The 20,716-nt window shown below is 37.9% G+C and overlaps 2 protein-coding genes across 2 annotated transcripts in view; one reads left to right on the top strand and one right to left on the bottom strand.

Moving 5' to 3' along the window:
• Ngly1 (N-glycanase 1) overlaps positions 1 to 9,086 on the bottom strand; it is a 55,801-nt gene extending 46,715 nt beyond the window's left edge. The window contains exons 1-3 of the mRNA XM_047530541.1: positions 9,027 to 9,086; positions 7,133 to 7,476; positions 859 to 973 (exon numbers count right to left, since the gene is read on the bottom strand). Coding sequence (XP_047386497.1) covers positions 859 to 973; positions 7,133 to 7,476; positions 9,027 to 9,086 — 519 coding nt within the window. The remainder of the gene's footprint in view (positions 1 to 858; positions 974 to 7,132; positions 7,477 to 9,026) is intronic.
• Positions 9,087 to 11,351: 2,265 nt separating this feature from the next.
• On the top strand, positions 11,352 to 15,354 carry Oxsm (3-oxoacyl-ACP synthase, mitochondrial). Its single transcript, XM_047531593.1, has 3 exons — positions 11,352 to 11,422; positions 12,079 to 13,083; positions 14,912 to 15,354. Exons 2-3 carry the CDS (start codon positions 12,110 to 12,112, stop codon positions 15,312 to 15,314), a joined length of 1,377 nt encoding a protein of 458 aa, XP_047387549.1. The 5' UTR covers positions 11,352 to 11,422; positions 12,079 to 12,109; the 3' UTR covers positions 15,315 to 15,354.
• Positions 15,355 to 20,716: the final 5,362 nt, after the last annotated feature.

Genomic DNA, 20,716 nt, shown 5'->3' with positions numbered 1-20,716 from the left:
TATTTATTTATTTATTTTTGGTACTGAGGACTTAACCCAGGGGTGCTTAACCACTGAGCCAACATCCCCAGCCCTTTTTTATATTTTATTTAGAGACAGGGTCTCCCTGAGTTGCTAAGTGCCTCGCTAAGTTGCTGAGGCTGGCTTTAACCTCCTGATCCTCCTCCCTCAGCCTCAGCCTCATGAGCCACTGGAATAACAGGCGTTTGCCACCATACTGTGCAAGAATTCATAATTTTCATAACTACTTTTATTGTGTTATAAAAGTAAACTATATGATAAGATTCCAGAAGACAGAAACAATACAGTCATCTTGTGAAATAAGACAAGAAAACACACTGAGACTACTCCTGTCACAGAAGAAAATCCTTTTGTGTGGTAAACAAACTCGGATGTTGTTTACTTCAGACTCTTCATTCCTACTGAAGACAGGTGGTTAAATCCTACTAGTATTCTTATTTACTAATGAATCATATTTTTGCTAAAAGTCTGAAGTGAATCACATTTGGTCCCTGGATTTTTATGTTTCCTAAGTGTCGAGATTTGTAAGAAACTTCCTGTGGAGAGTTGTTATTTTACTCTTGACTTTAAAATACATTTACTGTAACTTTCAAAACCTAATATGTAAAGGAATAATTAGTTCTACAGATTTTCAAAATGATATTTAATAAATATTTATAATATCATTTTATATTTATAATATATTTATATTTTATATTTCAATAAAATTTTGTATTTATGAAATATTTATAATATATTTAATAAAAATATATTATCTTATGCAAACAATTATTTACCAACATTATAATGATTGCTTTGTACATGAAGAGGGGAGAGAAAACCCTTACACATACTTACCTCTTCAAAGCCCATTTCAAATAAACATTCAACAGCTCCTCTGACAGGCAAGAGTCTAGTAGAAAAAGTTGTATTTCCAATCCGGATAGATCTGTATTTTTCATCATTAGGGTTTCTGTCAAGAAAATAAGTTAGATTACATATAACAATTTATACTTTTCACAGTCATTCTGCATTCCATTTCACATTTTCTATTGGCTATACTCCTACATGATAATACAGACTCCAACTTTAATGAAAGAGGCAGCAGTCTGGAAAAGTAGCATAATTTTATGATTCTTACCTAGATATACATATTTATTTAGTATAACCATACTCTTCGATTCACAGCTAATAGTACTAATGCCACCATAAGGAAAATCCATGAGACATTTTAATTCTGTGCTGTTACAGCTTGACACTTTTTTGAGTCTTTTTAGGTTTCTAAAGAAAAGAAAAGAAAACAAAACAAAACAGCCACATAGGCTCCAGATAGGGGGTGGAAGATTTTGTCTGTTTTGTTCTGAAGGACTCCCCATCATTTAGTATGGTGCCTGACACATAGATGGTGGTTAATATATATTTGTGCAATGAATGAACAGAAGAAACTAAAAATCTATATAAGAATGGATTACAGTTTCTCAAAGACTTTATTCCCAATAAACATGGAACCTAGATATACCTTTATACTCACCTGATCTTCTTTCTTCCCTAGACTAAGGACCGTTTTCAATATAGATTCTGCTTTAGTTCAAGATATATTATTGACACAGGAAGTATGGTGGTATGGTGGTAAAAGGAAAATATAAAAAAATTTCATACATGAGATTTTGAATAGTATAAATGGGATGAATCATCAGTACATGAAAATTCTCTTTGATGTGAGAATTTTAATAATCTCTTAATAACCTTTCTTAAAAAGAAGACTTAAAAATCAGAAAGAAAACACAAGATAATCACAGTATTAAACTTAAAAGACCTCACAACATAGTTTAGGATGATAATACCAACTGCCTTAAAATGGTACTGTATCCCATAAGCACTAAGTTAAGCCGGACTTTGTGGCTACCTCAGGGGTTCACAGGAAGGAAGGTTAAGGCTATCTGCTCAGGGTATTGAACAGGGGGTAAGCAAATGCTAGCAACTGTCCTAACTACCTTGTCCTAACTACCTATGTTCTCTAGATAATGTGATATAAAAGCAAAATCAAAAAAACAAAATTTTAATTGAAGTACAAGTTTTACAAAATTTGCATGTCTTCCATCAAATAATTCCCTATTGCCAAATTGTCTCAGTACTAAATCAATCATTTTTAAACCTTTTCCCCAGTTTCAAAAATTGTTTATTACTGAATATTCAGAGACAAAATTCTAAATAGTGTTATTCAAAATGTCACTGATTAGTGGCTGGTCTACACACTCTTTGCTACCATTCTGTGAGAAATACAGAAATTGTTTTCATTTTCATGGCAATTTGATATTTTCATTAGTTTATAAAGTTATAGGTCCACAAAGAATTGGAAATATTTTTAAAAAGTTATTCACCACATGTAATTTGAAGATCACAGGTAGTTGAAAAACACAAAGAAAAATTTATCCTCCCCCCCACCCCCCCCCAGTGTATTAGATTAGATCAGGATTTCTCAATCTTGACACTACTGACTTTTGGGGTCACTGTTGCTGGGGGCAGTTCCTGTGCATAGCAGAATGTTCAGCATCCTGGTTTTCATGCCATATTTTGTGTCATAAGTGTTATCTCCCTTTTTTATCAAACATTAAACTATAAAATGCATTATATATCTATTTTATTATAAATAATTGAAACTTTTCATGATACTTGACACATGCCACAAAGTTAAAAAAAAAAAAAAAGTCAGTAACACCAGGATGATATATTCTACTATTAATTATCATTAGAGCTGTTTTAATCTATTTTTCCCTGATAGTTTCCAGATCTCCACATGACCATCACATACCATTCTTTAGTCTTGTTCATATTACAAACAGGATCCAACAATGAGAGTCATGTCCAATTTCCCCAATCCTATCTTTTTCTAGTAATGTGTTGAGCAGACTTGCATGGTCTTAAGCACAGACTGATATAAAAAGTTTGCCTCCAAAGCCTTCAAAGACTTGGATTATTTGGAGTTAGGGTCACCAGATCTCAAACACACCAGATCCTACTTTTTTTTTTTTTTTGCCCTTAGAAAAGTGTACTTTTCAGCATCATTTCAGCATGTCCACCATCCTTGAGCTCATTCATTACTGTACTCTTTATCCTGCACTATATAAAATACCCCTCTAAGGCTCACCTTAATTTTTCCTTGATTTTCATCCATTAACTTCATTTTCTCAGTTTTGCTGTCTGGTGTGTGTGTGTGTGTGTGTGTGTGTGTTTTCTCAATCTCTGTTGTCCATTAACTTATTTCTGCAACTGGTAATATTTATTTTGCTTGCTAGCAATTACTTTGCATCTTTGCTTGTTTTTTTTTTTTTTTTTTTTTTTTTTCTTTTTTCTTTTGGAGGGCACCATCACTTTGAACATACTTTCGTGTCTTCTTAATTGTCTTACTCCCATAGTTACCTACCAAATTAACTTATGGGAAAATATACTTTGCTTTTATAATTGAGTGGTAAGAAAGTCATACTTTTCACTTTAAAAGTAAAAATCAATTGTATTTCTAAGATTGTAAGACAGAAAACAGTAACAATAGCCATCTCAGGAAAAAAATGTTCATCCCTATTTCAGAATTTCACAAATGCTGAGAACTAAGTGTACCTGATCATTTATTAGACATCTTCCTCTTTAGAATGCCTAATAACAGAAAGGGTTCACATAAATAAAAATAGTACATGAGTATATCCAATAGTACATGAGCATATCCAATAATCTATTTTTATTACTAATCACAAAAGCCAGTTTGTGGTTCATTTAAAAACTTTATCTTAAGAAAAACTGCTATTCTGAGATACACCTAAATTTTTCAAAAACAGCTTCCAGCCTTAAGAATGATGTGAGAACGATCTCTGGTTCTAACTCTACCATTCTCTGTTGCTAACATCAGACAAAATTTTTACACCTTAGTTTCCAGATCACTAAAAAGATCATCATATATCATCACATAGGCACTTTTCTTTTACAAATGAGGAAAATGAAACCCAGAAAGTGTACATAAATTGCATGTGATCATACATACTTTCTAAGGAAAACAGTTGACCAAATATAAACTTACTGTCAGATTTTGAAGTTTACGTACTTTCCATCACACAAGCTGCCTGCAACCTCACCAATCCTCAATTAACTACTCACTTTCAATTTCTCCAGGTGGCAGTATAACTTAGTTTAGAAATCTGAAGATAGTTTCGATTTTGTTTTCCATTCCAGTTCCACTCCTTGCAGTCATTAAGAACTGTCAGTCCTTATCTATAATACTTCTTTTTCCATTCCGTCTGTATTTGTAGTTACAATTACTCAATAGCTTCACAACTAAAATCAATGCCTTATGTCTTCTTATATTATTATTTCTCATGAAATTTTCATATGCCACTGACTCCAGAAACTACAAATGCTTTCTTTGGCCTACCATGCCAGATATATATTCTCTGCAACTCCACCCTACCAAACCTCTATTCCCAAAAGTGTTTAACATTAAGTCTCCCTGCTATCTTCTTAACATAAACTTGTAAATTCTTAAATATTGTCTTGGAATTATTTTTAGATTTTTATGTCACAGCTGCTTTCTACCCATCTTTCTTCCCAATATATTTCTGTCCTTTGAAGAAACAAACCACTTTGTTGACTCTTCTTAGTCACACCCAGTGCTGTTCATAATCAATTACTATGTGTGGTTTGCAAAATAAATTAGTGAAAAATCAAATTTATGTATTTTAAAGAATGAATGGAGGAAGTTAGCAAAGAAACTCATGTAGGATGTCAGTGAAATTACTAAAGCTTTCTGAGAAAGTAGACATCAGAAGACAGATTATCTAGAAGTGAATGGCATCTTTGCATATAGCCTATATTTTGTTCTGTAATTGAATTAGATTTATGAATCTTAGATGGGGATAAGATAAACATAATCTAAAGCAGAAATTTAAAATTTAACCAAATATATTATTTTTACTTGCGACTAAGTGTTTATAGCAATAAGGATAGTTTTAAAAAATCTACTGATGAAACTCTCATTTCAACAGTCATTCTATAAAATACTATGTTAGACTGAGTTAGAAGCAAGAGATACAAAGACCCTTTCATAGTGCCTCACCTCTAATGTTACTGGATTTCTCAAAACAGCAAAAGAAACAGAAAACAGTCTCAATTTTCTCTACTTTCAAACAAGTTAAATGAGCTTGTCTGTAATGTGTGGCTGGGGACCAAAAAGGAAGTTTTTCTGTTAAGAGGTTAGGAAGTCACTGAATTTGGACAAGGAAAAAAGGGTAGTCTCTCACAACCCTGAAAAAGTTTGAATTCTAAGAGTATAAGGATCAGGACACTATTACTTGAGACAAACTAAAAAGGGTAGTTATTCATACCATTTTCAGTTGTATGAGTTCCAAACACCTAATTCTCTTTTTAGGAAAAAACTCTTTTAAGATCAGAAATGTAAGCTATAAAAGACTATAACATGAACTAACAGTAGGCTAAGTTTCTTTTAAAAGTTTAGTAAATGTTCACAATAATGATTATGATGCCAAAAGTCATTTGCAAGCAAAGCTATCCTTCCTTAAAAAATGGTGATCTCAGCATTTTTGGTTTCCAGGACTGAAAGTAGGAGTCTTCTTTACAAGGCCACCTCCCTTTACAGAACAGTGAGGGTTAGAGAGTTTGGTGGCTTTCCAGCTGATGGGGCCTGGAGAACCCTGCCTGAGTTCATTCACAGTCTATCAGCATCCCTGTACTCTGAAGAGCTGTAAAGTTCTCCCAAGGTAGAAAATGTAAGTTGAGGTGTCACAGAAGAGGAAAGTGACCCTCACACAGGTCACAATTATATAGCTGTGATCAGGCCACATGCTGCATCCCTCAGAGCATCTGGCACATAGCAAGGGCTCATATGTTCAGTCTTCAATTTACTTCAAAGTAAATGTTCCCTAACTGCCAAGAATTTAAAAACTATACCTGAAACTAGTGTCTCTAAAATTGGGTCACTGAAATCTACAGCCTTAAGTTTTGAGAATTTCTTTTTAGGCTTCATGTCAATATACCATCAATTATAGTCAGTGCACCAAGGTGCTAAGGGGGAAAAAAGAACCTAGATATCATGGAGGTCTAGAGACATAATCATTAAAGCACCCAGAGCTCCTTTAACCTCCTGTTCCACTGCCCTCCCCACATACTACCGTCCTTTAAGACAGCACATCATTTGATCTGAAGAGTTGAGGTAGGTAAAGACTCAAAAAACGAATATTCAAACTTGCCTCCCAATTCCCCAATCTGTCAGGGTCCTTAAGAGTTCTAGCAGAGTACTGCTCACAGGAGAATGAAACAAATGATTCCCTTCCAAGGTGATTGTACTCAATTACAGGGTCATGTTTGAAAAATAGAATCCAGCCGGGCGTAGTGGCGCATGCCTGTAATCTCATGGGCTAGGGAGGTTGAGGGAGGAGGATCCTGAGTTCAAAGCCAGCCTCAGCAACAGCAAGGCACTTAGCAACTCAGGGAGACCCTGTCTCTAAATAAAATCCAAAGAAGGGCTGGGGATGGGACTTAGTGGTTAAGAGTCCCTGGATTCACTTCCCGGTAGGGAGAAAAAAAAAAAAAAAATAGAATCCAGCCATTTCTATCAACGTTTGTTACTTTAAATTATTATAATGTTTCAATAAACAACGACAACAAAGGGCAGGGAAAAAAGTCATAAATATTTGAAAATCCACCGTTCAGTTGTCTTATGCGTTAGTACTAGGATATTCGCAAAATGGGAGGAAAACATCACTGTATCAGTGTCTAACTTCTGAGAAGCATATGGAAATGTAGGCCACCCGGCTGGGTAAAATCCACGCCGTGGAAAGGAAACGTGTTACCGATAACGTCTGGACACTTGAGACGGTTAACCGGCAGAGGAGCGGCCGGGACTGGGGCGCGCCCGCCCGCCGCCCGGCCACCGGCCCCACCCGAGAGACCTGCAGCTGGCCCCGGCGCCCTGACAGCGGAGCCGAGTCACAACTGCAGAGGGACTTCCTCTGCTCGGGAGGGGTGGGCCTGGAGGCCCTCAGGCCCCTGTCCCTTCTCCGGGCCTCGCCGCGCTCCAGAATCCGGCCGGGCACGCCCAGGCCGGGCCTCCGCTGCCCGCGGCGCGCACCTGAGGATGTTGTCAGCGTAGGTGAGCAGCAGCTTGGAGGCCTCCAGGAAGGTCTCCGGGGTGTTCTGGCAGAGCTCGGCCACCGCCGGGGGACGCCGCGCCGGAGCAGCTGCCCAGCGTTGCTGCCGCCGCCGCCGCCATGCCTGAGCGCCCGCGGGCGTCGCCGCCCCTCGCGCGACGCGTGCCGCACTGAGCAGGCGCCTCCGCGCGCGGCCAGCCCGACAGCCGGCCGAGAGGGCGGGGCGAGCGGCAGGGCGCGAGCGCCGGGGAGGGGTTGGGCGCCGAGGGCGGCGGCTGTTTCGGAGTCGGGGGGCGGTTTCTGACCATGGGGGCGGGGCCTTGGACTAGGAGGGGTGGGGCCTGAAGTCCGGCCCCGAGCTGGGAGGAGAGGAGGCGACTCTAGTCAAACAACAGACACCCTCTCTCCTTTATTTTAAACAAATCAGAGAGAACCTCTATATATCAAACACCAGAGCTGAAATGCTCAGGAACTGAAGCGTGGGATGGGAACGGAGGGTCCGAATGCTGTGAGCTAAGCCTCCCCCTTGAAAGATAGGATAGCCATAGGAACCAAGTCTGGACACTAATGCTATAGCATTATTATTACAGTAATAATGTACCATCCACAAAAATCATTGAAAACACCATTTTGTTTTTGTAAATCACCTACAATTTAAGACCTTCCAAATTTTCTCTTTACTAACAATTTTGGTAATGTCTTGGAGTAGCAGAAAAAGGAGAGAAAGAAGGAAAAGTAAAAGAAGAAAGTCGGGGGAAATGTTCTTGAGTACAGTCTTTTGGATAACACCATTTAGGAACGAAGTAAGGTAATTCATTACATTAGGGGACTCTGTCTCACTCGTGTCTGTTTCTTTCATTGAAGGTGAAAATATTTTGATTCTTCAGTACCTTTAGAAAAATTTAAGATGTTAAGTTACCCTTACTCTCTTTATATTCATTATTGCTTCAAACAACTAAAGTATGTCTTAAACCAGCTTTGAACTTCTTATTCTTTATTTGATTTGTCAATGCAATACAATGACTCTCCCCCGGAGAATTCAGCTTTATCAAGTACAAATTTCTTTAGAGTTGAGACACAGTGGCATTATTCTCAAGTAAAAAAGAATCCACTAAAATTTCCCCAAGTTCTTGTTTGTCACAAAAAAGAAAATCTTGACCTCAATAAAGACCATCAGCAATGAGAGGGGTTGTAGCCCTTCAAGAACATCAGAATCACTAGAAAACTTGTCAAAAAAGACAAATTTTAGAGCCCCCCGTTTCAAAAAAGAGAAGCCCAGCAATGTGTGTGGTAACAAGCCCTTCAGATGATCTTGACACATAGTAAAATTTGAGAAGTGCTAATTTAGATGAAGGAACATTTTATGGAGGTGGGAGAATCTGACAAGAATCAAACTGAAAGGTTAAGGAGCTGAGGAGAGGAAAGACTTCCTGTGAGAAAAATCCTCCACACTTAATCTGGGTCAATATCCTAGAAGAATATCCTTCTCAACATTTCCTGCATCCTCCTCCTTGTCATTGCCTTAGTTCAGGGTCTCATCACCTCACATCCAGTCTTAATTCTTTCCCCTATGTCCATTCCAACATCCTTCTATCCATCATACACTGCTGCAAGAGTGAGCTAAAACAGACATCTGATCATATTGTCCCAGTAAAAGTTTTTGATGGTTCTCCTTGCCCACATTCTAAAGTCAACTGGTATCCACACCAAATAGGTAATTTAAATGTATGAAGTGGCTTTGTTCAAGACAAAAAGGAGTAGGAGAGACTCTGGTGAAGGGAATGAGAGTTTACCATGTTCTTCCTAGGGGGATTTAGATTCATTAAAACGTGGTACTCTAAATTAGACCAGGATTGTTGGCAGATGATCTCTGACCTGTAGGATCATATTGAAGGCCTCCATATGATCACCCAAGGCTTTCGTGTTCTGGCCCATCTTACTCTCATGCCCATCTTACTCTCATGCTTTTATGCTTTGTTCCATTCCCACTTCTCAATTTTGACATTGATTATACTGAACCAGTTCACATTATGCGGAAGGTACTCTGACACTATGCTTCCAGGCCTTTCTCTACTCCTGCATTTATTGGACAAACACATTTATTCATTACTGAGATATAATTCAAGGATCACTTTTTTGAAGACTGTCTAGATTTTAATGAGGTAACATTGACTTTATTGTCCCCTTTGTGTGCAATATGACAATTTTATTTTTCAATTATAGCATCAATTTCAGCAGTTTATACACATTTGTTTCCATGGCTATATCCCTCTACTAGAATATGAACTTCTTGAAAACAGGAATTATTATTATTCATAATTGTAATCCACATTCTTGCACAAGGTAGGAAAAAAGTGGATGTTTGTTGAAAATACAAGCACAGGTATAGAGATGAGAAAAATTAAGAGTCAGTTAACAGATAATGGGTTGGGGTTATAGCACAGTGGTAAAGTGCTTGCCTGGCATGCTTGAGGCCCTGGGTTTGATGCCTAGGACCAGGAAAAAAAAAGTATCAGTTTTCCAGGTTAAAAACTTTTTAACAACATGGAAGTTATATTTGCAAAGATAGTTTTGAATCAGAATATAAAAAATTTAAGGTAAACCTAAGAAGTTTTTACAGGAAGGTAGGATAAGTGGAGCCAATTTGAAGATTTTGATGAAAATATAAACACCATGGCATTAGTACCATATTGCTACTAAATCATACACAACTACTAGAATACCAAAAAATGTACTGTCCCTTTCCAGATGAAAGTAAAAGTGATCAGAGGTGGAAATTAAAATGATGGCCTCTTTACTCTTCTATAAGATTTTAATTGATGTCATTTCTTATCCAAGGTGATTTTGTGATACTAAAAAGAAAAATATAACAGCATATTAAAACTTGGTTTCATATGAGTTTTCCTTCAAAGAAAATATTGGTAGTCTTTTTGCATTATTTAAAAGTATAGTACAGCAATGAAAAAAGAACATGTAGCTCTTACCCATCAAGCTTTATTATATAACTACATGTGTTTTGGTTTTACTTATGTGTTTAAAAGCTATTCAGAGTAATTCTATTTTCAATGAATAAGGGTTATACTAAGAAGTGACTGAATAGACCAGAATCAAGGATGATTCCAGGTCAAACTGGGCTTCCCTAAACTATTTTAGGGAAATTTAAAGCAAATTTCCACTCATTTAAATCCAGGAAAAAGTTAAGCCTGACCCAAATTATTTTCTAGAGGTGGGGAAGAAAGGAAAGTACTCCACTCGGCGGAAACAATGGCTTCAAGAGCTATTACCCAGAAAGAAACAAAACATGACTAGAAGACTCAGAAGCAGATTCTATGGTCAACTCTTTATGAAAAGAACAACAAAACACATCTGGGACAGCAATTGTCAATAAATATCACCTTACTCACTTTTTATATTTTCATGTTGTATTTTCTCTTTATACATAGCGAGGTCTAAGCAAATAGTTTGTAAATTTTTCAAACACTTAGAAATAAATGTCTCCATTCATCTCTATTCTTGTTTCCATTCCTGTCAGACATTGGGTGTGGTATTGTGAGCATCGTTCCAGTTAGGGAAACAATTTTTAAAGAGTAAAAATGTCATTATTACAAAAGCATTATTTGTTTTCTGAAAAAGGTAAAAAGGCTAAGTAAAAATAAGGTAAACATAATAATCATTGTACATCCTTGCAGACCTTTAAAAATTATTTTTTTAAAAATGGATATGCTGAATACCGTTTTGTAACACATTTAACAAAAGATTGAAAGGTTAATATTCTCCTACAGAATTTATTTCAAATGGCTTCATGGCATTCGGATGTGCCACAAATTACACAACCAATTTCCTGATGTTGGCATTTTGGTTAGTTCTACATATCTATTACAAATAACTTAAGGTTACAGTAATTTCCTTTCCTAGGATTTCAGTAGATTAGTATGATCCTCTTGACAACATGGAATAAAAGGGCATTATCATTGAAAAAAAAATGACGGGCGAAACGCTGTCTTCAGCGTTATGCGCAGGACTTTGGTGGTCTGGGGGTCCCAGAGGTTCGAAAAAGAGTGTCTCTACGCAAGCATACGGCACCCCGGCCACCTCCGACCGCCTGGCCCCAGACAAGGTGACTCGGCGCAAGGTCAACCGACTGAAGGGCGTTCCGACGCGACGCGTGTGAGCGAGCGCAAACGTGCGTGCGTGCGTGTACGTGTGCGCATGCGCACGCCAGCGTCGACGCCGAGGAAGGGCGGTGTGGCGGCCGCAAGCCCTTTTAACAGGTATCAACTACTTGTTACCCGGCGGTTTCAGGCCCCCCGCCCCCATAGCGTGTCGGGGTTGAATTTCAAAGGGAAGTCCGAGGACCCGGGGCTTGATATATTTTCGTGCCGTCATGCTTTCTTCGTGGTGCTTGAGAGGCGGTGCAGGGAAAGGCCACACCTCTTAATCCCCACCCCTAGCCCTTGTCGCACTCCTGGAGCAATTGGCTATCTGTAGGTATTGAGGATGATAGAGCCCACTTACCTGCCACAAAGGACCCTGAGATGTGTCATTGTTCCCCTTAAGACAGAAATATAATTTAGGGAAAATTTCAGCAATCCTGAGCAAAACATTTTCTGCAGTCCATATCAGGTTAGGGTTGGCTTGACGTTTTTCATTGTATAATTCTGTTTTAGTGAATCAAATTAATCATTAATTCGTTTGTCTTCGAGTGTCTGAGGGTACTTAACAGTCTAAAGCACTGCAGTACTTAAGGGAATTAAGTCCAAGTTGATGGTTTGATGATACAAAATAGATTAAAATGATGTTACATTATTTTCTCTGTGCTCATTGAAAGCTCACACCAAGCATCCAAAAAACACTTCATCCTTGTTTTTTAAACTCCTCAACTATGTAAACAGTGAATACCTCCTGGCTGTGTTGTGATCTGTTACAGGAATGTGTTTCTGATCATCTGAATCTCAACCATGTTGTCAAACTGCTTACATTTCCAAAAAATTACAAGCACTCATCTTCTATCTTCAAGATTATGCCAGCGATTAAAAAATGAAAGGTTTTTCGGAACTGTGCCAACATCCAGATTGCACAGAAGAGTTGTCATTACAGGCATTGGTTTAGTGACTCCTCTTGGTGTTGGAACCCAGCTAGTATGGGATCGTCTTCTCCGAGGAGAAAGTGGAATTGTTCCACTGCTTGGTGAAGAATATAAGAGTATTCCTTGCAGTGTTGCTGCTTATGTGCCAAGAGGTTTTGATGAAGGTCAGTTTAATGAACAAAACTTTGTGTCCAAATCAGATATTAAGACCATGTCTCCTCCCACTATCATGGCCATTGGGGCAGCAGAGTTAGCCATGAAAGATTCTGGCTGGCATCCTCAGTCAGAAGCTGATCAAGTGGCTACTGGTGTTGCAATTGGCATGGGAATGGTTCCTCTTGAAGTTGTTTCTGAAACTGCTTTGATATTTCAGACAAAAGGTTATAATAAAGTCAGCCCATTCTTTGTCCCTAGGATTCTGATTAATATGGCAGCAGGCCAGGTCAGCATTCGACATAATCTCAGGGGCCCCAATCATGCAGTATCAACAGCCTGTACCACAGGAGCTCATGCCCTGGGAGACTCTTTTAGATTTATAGCCCATGGTGATGCCGATGTGATGGTGGCTGGAGGTACAGATTCTTGTATTAGTCCTTTATCTCTTGCTGGGTTTTCCAGAGCCCGGGCTCTGAGCACAAACTCAGATCCTAAGTTGGCATGTCGACCATTTCACCCAAAGAGAGATGGTTTTGTAATGGGAGAAGGTGCAGCTGTGCTGGTGCTGGAAGAACATGAACATGCTGTTCAAAGAAAGGCCCGGATCTATGCAGAAGTTTTGGGCTATGGACTCTCAGGTGATGCTGGTCACATAACTGCCCCTGATCCTGAAGGAGAAGGTGCATTAAGGTAAAGACTCAGTGTTCAAAATATTTTTTTCAAATAAGACAATAGTCTCAAATGAGAGAAAATTATATCTGGTGTTGGTGCACAGTATCTTTATTGTTTTTCCATTCAGGACTAAAAGTATTTTTTAATTCTTCACTTGAAATATTTGAAGTTATGATTGAATATCTTTATATAAATTGGATTTTAGTTAAAGTCAATGAAGTTACAAAGACTATGTGTGTTTTTGCCAACTTTCCATTCTCACTTTGTACTTCATAATGATCAGTGTGTTCTCTGCTACAATCCTTTGTCCTTTCTTCAGACCAGGACAGTAAAGTGAACCCTTCTAGATGTGTCTGGTCTGTGCTTTAGGTTGAGTTCTGTTCTTTTCAAATCCATGATTCCAGCCATTTATCACCCAGGGACCTTACTAAAATGCTGGTTCTGACTCTGTAGGTCTAGGTAGCACTTTAGATTCTTCATTTTTAATTAGCTCCTGGGTTGCAATGATGTTACTGGTCTAAAGTTCACATTTTGAAAAGTGAGTTAATTATAGAAGAGGGTAAGTAATGAGTTAAGTTTTAAAAAGTCTTAGATAATTAATTAGCTAATAGATTAGTTTTTCAAAATCATAAGTTTTACCCAGTTAAATTAACTATGATTTAGCAAACCTTTTCTGTAAAGGGACAAATAATAATTATTTTTGGCTTTGTGGACTGTAGGATTTCTTTCGTAACTATCATTGTAATGTGAAAGCATCCTCAGATAGTAGTACCTATGTGAGTGGGCATGAATGTGTTCTAACGAAAGTACAGTATTTACAAAAGCAGGTATCTATCCAGAGCTATAGTTTACTGACCCCCATATAGTTATGTTTAGGGGAATCCTTTTAGCACACTTAAAATTATACCCTGAACTATTAATAGATAGAAATTGCAGCTCAGAGATCAGGAACTAAAAAAAGTATTCACATCCAGAAGATTTTAAAAGGTTCTTTCGGAAAATTTATTTACAGATTTACTTCACAATTATTTGTTTAGAATTCTTATATCCTAGATAAAGAGTATTTGAAAGTTTATTTGAAGCACTGAAGTAGTATTAGATATGCCAAGTTTTATATTTAAATATGAAAAAAGTTAATACATAGTTTTGTTCCAATTTGGCAGGGGGCAGTGCTGGGCATCAAACCTAGGGCCTTGCTCATGCTGGGCAAGTGCTTTACCACTGAGCTACATCCCCAGTCCTAAAACATAGTTTTAAATCTTTCTCTAAATCCTCACCTTGCCACATTAAAAATTTCTAAAAAAGAAAATTGTTTTAGTCTTGAGTCAATGCAGTATTTTCCTGATGAAAAATGCCAGTTCGGATATGTAGAATTATATTTTATTTGCGATTGTACTCTCCACGAGTTAGTGTGTTTAATGCATGGTGATGAATGAGTCTAAGGTGCTGGTGTGACTCATTATTCCCAAAGAGATGACATTCTAACTCACATGGTACAAGGTGGTATGTTCCTCCAGTGTACTCAGATACCTGTGTTTCTTTCACATAAACAATTCAGGTAAAGAATCTGAACAATGGGGGAGAAAAAAAGAATCTCCTGTCAGCAAGTGCAGTGGCACACACCTGTAATCCCAGTGATTTGGAAGGCTGAGGCAGGAGGTTTGCAAGTTCAAGACCAGCCTTAGCAACTTAGCAAGCCCCTGTCTCACAATAAAAATTGAAAAGGACTGAGAATGTAGTTCAGTGGCAGAATGTCCCTGGTTCAATCACCAGTACTAGAAAAATAAAACAAAAAAACTGTTAAAATTAACCTAGTTTTGATAAGTTTAATTTCTTTTCTCATTAGATGTATGACTGCTGCTATAAAAGATGCAGGTGTTCAACCTGAAGATATATCCTATGTCAACGCACATGCTACTTCCACACCGTTGGGAGATGCTGCTGAAAACAAAGCTATCAAACATCTCTTTAAAGACCATGCATATGCCCTTGCAGTTTCCTCAACGAAGGGAGCCACCGGACATCTTCTGGGAGCTGCAGGGGCAGTTGAGGCAGCTTTTACTGCATTGGCTTGTTATTACCGAAAACTACCACCTACTTTAAACCTGGATTGCACAGAACCAGAATTTGATCTCAATTATGTTCCACTAAAGGCACAGGAATGGAAAACTGATAAACGCTGTATTGGACTCACCAATTCCTTTGGTTTTGGGGGTACTAATGCAACACTTTGTATTGCTGGCATGTAGGATAAGTCATTTTTAATTAAACATTGGTTTTTTAAATGTTTTAAGTGTGGAAATAATTTATCCATACATATGTTATATACATCAAAATCCAGATACTCTTTATCCCTGTTAAGGCTTCTCAGCCTTGGCACTATTGATATTTGGTGTAGGATAGTTCTTTGTTTGGGAAAAAGGGCCTGTCTTGTGCATTGTACGATGTTTAACAGCTTCCTAGTCTCTTCCTAGTAAGTTACAGTAGCAATTCCTTCCCTAATTTTGAGTACCAGAAATGTCTAAACATTTCCAGATGTTTTCTGGGGACAAAATAACCCATATCTGAAAACTGCTGATCTGTTTTTCTGATACTCTTGTTCAACAGCTTTCTGACATTTTATCTACTCCTGTTCCTTTCACAGACATTTAAAGAATAGCTACTTTGTGGTAGGCAGAGTTTCTGCATAGGTGTGCCATCCACCTATGGTATATGGAAAGGAATACCATATAACTGGAAGTTTACATCATTGATCAACATTCTTTGAGTATAGCTGTCAGCCAAGAACAATCTATTTACCTCTTACCTATCTAACCTTGTTTATATTATCCACACTTAATTCAGTAAGTCAGTGAACTTTCCCTAAACTCTCAAGTTCTCAATTCTCTGAAAGAAGAAAGTAAAATTGGTTTGCTGTTTCATATTCTTTTTTTGTATTTAGACTGGTACCTAGTGATTAATGGAGATAAAGATCTTTTGAGTAGGAATTGTTACTGACTCAGCCTATCTTTTAACCTCATTGCAGCTGTAGTAGTATCCTGTGCTCTCCCAGCTTCCTGCCACAAGTGCTGGTAGTTGTCCCTTTTCTGCCTTGGGGATTTCTTTAAAGCCAAAGGATCTCATTAATCCCCAGAAGACTGGGGGACAAGTTCCCCAGAGGCAGTACTCAGCCAATGAAGGATGACAGTTGGTAGGTAAATGCTTCAGCCTCCTTTCTAAGGGATAGCTATATTTCTCTACAGTTTTTCAGTGGGGTCCCCAATGAAATGGAGACCCACAGCATTAACCAGCCCAGTAACACTGGGTATTTTTCCTCCTAGTGTCTCTTTACTTATTTATAATACTATTCCTAGGAGTCATCTCCCAAACAAACTTCTTTTTCTTGGCCTCCGCTTTCTGGAGTGACTCAAAACTAAGGAAGTTTTTGTTGTAACGGGAGTTTAACAGAATTGAGTGGAAAAGAGGATAAAAGGAATATGTGTATTTCTGCAGAAATACACAGGGTTTCCCACATCTTAATAGGTTGGGTATATTTCCTGCTCACTGACCATGACAACAGTGCTTTATTCCCATATACCTAGCTCATAGTTATGATCATTTTTAATACCTGGTAATAGATAACATAGACCTGATGTTTTACTGGCCGCCAGTGATAAAGGAATCAGTCAGGAAGTGGAGTACATATATGTGTAAAGATTTCAGGTTAAGGGGGAAGATGTGGAAGGAAAGATGTTCCAGCTAGGGGAAATTCAGTGTGGAACAATCTAGAAGTGAGAACATTTGTTTTGAACGTAAATACAACATACTCTAATATCAGGGGATTAGAAGGTAATCAATCCTAGAGGATCTAGTGTAGGTCAGGTCACAGAGAACTTTACAAGTTTTAGGGCTGTAAGACTATCTGTAACTCTTTGTGATTCTCTTTCTGTGACTGAAACCTGACTGACAAATGTGAAATGGGGGATATTGGAAGAGACATAATCACACTTTGTTTTAGAAACACCACTTTGACTATAGAGTGAAGAACAAACTGGAGGGAAGCATGTTTCCTGTAGGATAATATAGTCAAAAGGGTTTTGCAAAATCTAGGTAAGGAAAGATGGTGGCCTCAGTGAAGCAGGATATTTTGACCTAAGTTTCTTCCAAAGTTGAAAATCTCGTACGTGTTGTTAAATCAGTTTTACAATGGCATCATTTATATACAATAAAATACACTCATTTTAAATGTATAGTTCAGTGGATTTTGACAAGTATATGCATACCTGGCTAACTACCACTTCAGTCAAAAAGAACATTTTCATCACCCAGAATACTTTTGTGCCCCTTTTCAGTTGGTGCCTCCTCAATTCTAGATCATCACTGAAGAACTTTCTGTCATTATGGATAAAATTTACCTTTTCTAGGATTTCATGTAAATGGAAATATACAGAAAATAGTCTTGCATCTAGCCTCTTCCACATTGTTTTTGAGGTTCATCCATGTTGAGTTTATCAGCAGTTAATTCCTCTTATTGCTGAAATTTTCTTCAGTTCCTATAGATGGTCATGACTTTTACTCTATTCCTAATCTCTCTCTAGCAAATTTAAATTACTTTCTGTATCTTCTTATTTTTTAAATGACTATATTGTCTTTTGAATTTAAGAAAGGTGAGAACCAGGAGGGATGGTGTAGGCCTATAATCTCAGCAATTGGGGGAGTTGAAGCAAGAGAATTGAGAGTTCAAAACCAGCCTCAGCAACTTAGTGAGATCCTAAGCAAATAAATAAAACATTAAAAAGGGCTGGGGATGTGGCTCAGTGGTTGAGCACCCCTGATTTCAATCACACACACCAAAAAAAAAGGAAAGAAGTTTTTAAAAATTCTATAGGACAGGACTGAGAATGTAGAACTCAGTGGTATAGTGCTTGCCTAGCATGCACAAGGCTGTTTCAGTCCCAGCACTGTAGGAAAAAAAACCCAAAAACCCCCACAAAATTACAGAACCAAGAGCAAAGATGGGGGATTAGAGGAAGGGTGTTCATCCCAGTGGTTCCTCAGCACCAGACCTAGAAACCAGGAACACTGCCCTTCAACAAGGTGGGTAACTAAGGGAACTCACTGAAACTTAATACTCAACTGTAGAAGAAACCACAGAGACACAAAGTCTGATCATGATATAAGAAATAATATGATAGAAACCCACCATCTTTATCTTCAGATAAATAAAAAAGAAAGATTGGCTTTGGGCAACTTGTGGATTAGAGAGGAAGTCTGGTCTAAATGGACACAATCTGTGGGGAAAATGGTTTAGTTACCCCACTCCCAAAAACATTCATCCCGGGCCTCTAGTTTTGCCGGAAGCAGGATCACTGATGCAGGAATCATCTGTAAGTGCTGTGAAACAGCAAGCAGAAACAGATCAGGAACTCATAAAGGAAGCTGCCCGCAGTTGCATATCATGACCTCCAGAATGTGTCTCAATCAGAAAGGCTGAAATAGGCACAAAGAAAATTATATCTGGCCCATAGAAGCTTTGGAAACAAAAGGGAGAAACCTCCATTTGTTGCTGGTACCCCATAAAAGTTGTTGGGAAGATGCCTATAGTAACCACAGAGGAGCATCTGCATTCCAGGGTGGATACTGTGTAATTTATATTCATGGAGATGAACGTGAAGCCTGTAGAGGTTTAGCCCCTACGTCCTAACAGTGGATTTTACCATATGTTCTGCAGAGACCAGCATCTCCCCAGCAACAAGGGGGACTTGGACCAACTCTCAAACACCCACTGACAGATTTCCAAAGTTCAGCCAAGACAACCCTGAGGACTGGAACTTCCAATTAAGAACTCTGCATTACCTCCACTGCTACCCACTGCCCCCCTCACCCCACTACAGGAATACATCATTTGTCGGCATGTCCCAGACTATCCCACCCTAAACTGGTAGACAGGAAGCTGAGATCTATTATGACCAGCTTTGTCTCCTAGCCACAATGACTGGCATCTAGGTTAGGAATACAAAGGCGTTGGACTTAACACTCAGTCCTTGACCCAAGGGTTATAAAGCCAAAAATAAATACAAAGAATGAAAATCTATCCCTGCAAACCATTCTGACTTCAGTAAACAAGCCTTTCTCATTAAGATTTTTCTTTTTTTTTTTTCAGGACCGAGGACCGAACTCAGGGCCTTACGTGTGCAAGGCAAGCGCTCTGCCACTGAGCTAAATCCCTGACCCCTCATTTTTCTTAATAACTATTTTCCTTTTATATTCCCCAATTTTAACATCTTATGTTTTTTATTCTTCTATCTTAAAACTTTTTAAACTTCTTAAATTTTTACAAGTATCATTCAATGTGTTATTTTTTACATTTTTTCCATTCTGCAAGATTTTGTTTGTGTCTTCTCATGATGTGAATGAATTAAAAAATACGTATTCATATAATTTTATTTTCACTACATTCCTCTGCACCTATTTATTATGTAGCTTGGTTTGACAGGTGGAGTATAATTATACAGGGGTTTGAGTTGTTTCAATCTTACATTTACTCATTTGTTCACCCATTGGCATTTGTTCCTCTTATTTCCCTTTCTTCAATCTCTTCCTCCACTAACATCAGAATTTTCCTGTTGCCTCTTCCTCTTTTGTTTTTTACTTTTAGTTAATTTTTATTCCTCCTCCTTTATAGCCAAAATCTGCTACCTTTTTTCTGTTTCTCTGTTCACTTTTTAAAAACTTTCTCTTGCTTCATGTAAGAAACTATAATTCCACTAAATAATAGAATTATATAGTTTGCATAATTCTTACTCCATTCATGTTGTGATTATTAATCCAGTGGTTTACATAGTAGATACCTGCTGTCTAATGCCTGATCTAGTTCAGAATATGTCAGAATATATATCTAATGTCAGAATATTAAAAGATGCAAGGATCACATTTTTGATACTGTTGTTAAATACTTACCTCACCAATCCTATATAGTAGCAGTTAGTATTATAGATGTCAGTGTAGACCCCAGAAATTTATTTAATGGCATACATCCTTTGCTAACATTAGTGTTATTCCTGGTTCCCCCCTTCCTCTAAGAGGGGCTGGAAAGTGATTGGGACACTTCAAGTTCACGGAGTAGATATCCTGCTTACAGAACAATACCCACAACTCATTTAAGTAGCAGTGAATCTCATCCAACACATCATATAGCCCCACTTGAGCTTCAATATTACTTTATTGTATAGAATTATGGAGAGAAAACCTCACACCAACAACCAGGAGAAACCAAGGAGAAACAATCAGAGGGGGGTTCTCCAGTCATACCCCAGACATCTACTTATATATCAAAACCAGAGAGAAGTTCCAGAACAAAAAATATAACTACACACAAAAGGACATGCATATAAAAACAGTAAGGGGAATTAATCTTAATTGATATGTAATAAAGAAATGAGGAAATAGGTAAAAAAATCTCTCCCTAAAATTCACAATCCCCTAAAAAAAAGATCCCACAGATATGGAAGTAGATGAACTTCCAGAGAAAAATTAGTAAAAACTGATTATTGAAATGTTCATCAAACTGAAAGAAGATCTAAAGAATGAATTAGAGATCTAATACAGGAGATGAAACACCATTTCAATAAAGAAACAGAGAAAAGGAACCAGAACTTCTGGAAAAAAAGAC

This window comes from Sciurus carolinensis, chromosome 17 (genome assembly GCF_902686445.1).
Source record: "Sciurus carolinensis chromosome 17, mSciCar1.2, whole genome shotgun sequence".
NCBI lineage: Eukaryota > Metazoa > Chordata > Mammalia > Rodentia > Sciuridae > Sciurus > Sciurus carolinensis.
This window is presented reverse-complemented; position numbering and strand designations above follow the sequence as displayed.

What these genes read in the sequence shown, in the direction of transcription:
- Oxsm (XM_047531593.1), top strand. Translation starts at nt 12,110, where the DNA reads ATGTTGTCAAACTGCTTACATTTCCAAAAAATTACAAGCACTCATCTT. An exon ending in GAAGGAGAAGGTGCATTAAG is followed by an intron (nt 13,084 to 14,911) that starts GTAAAGACTCAG and finishes TTTTCTCATTAG; the next exon opens with ATGTATGACTGCTGCTATAA.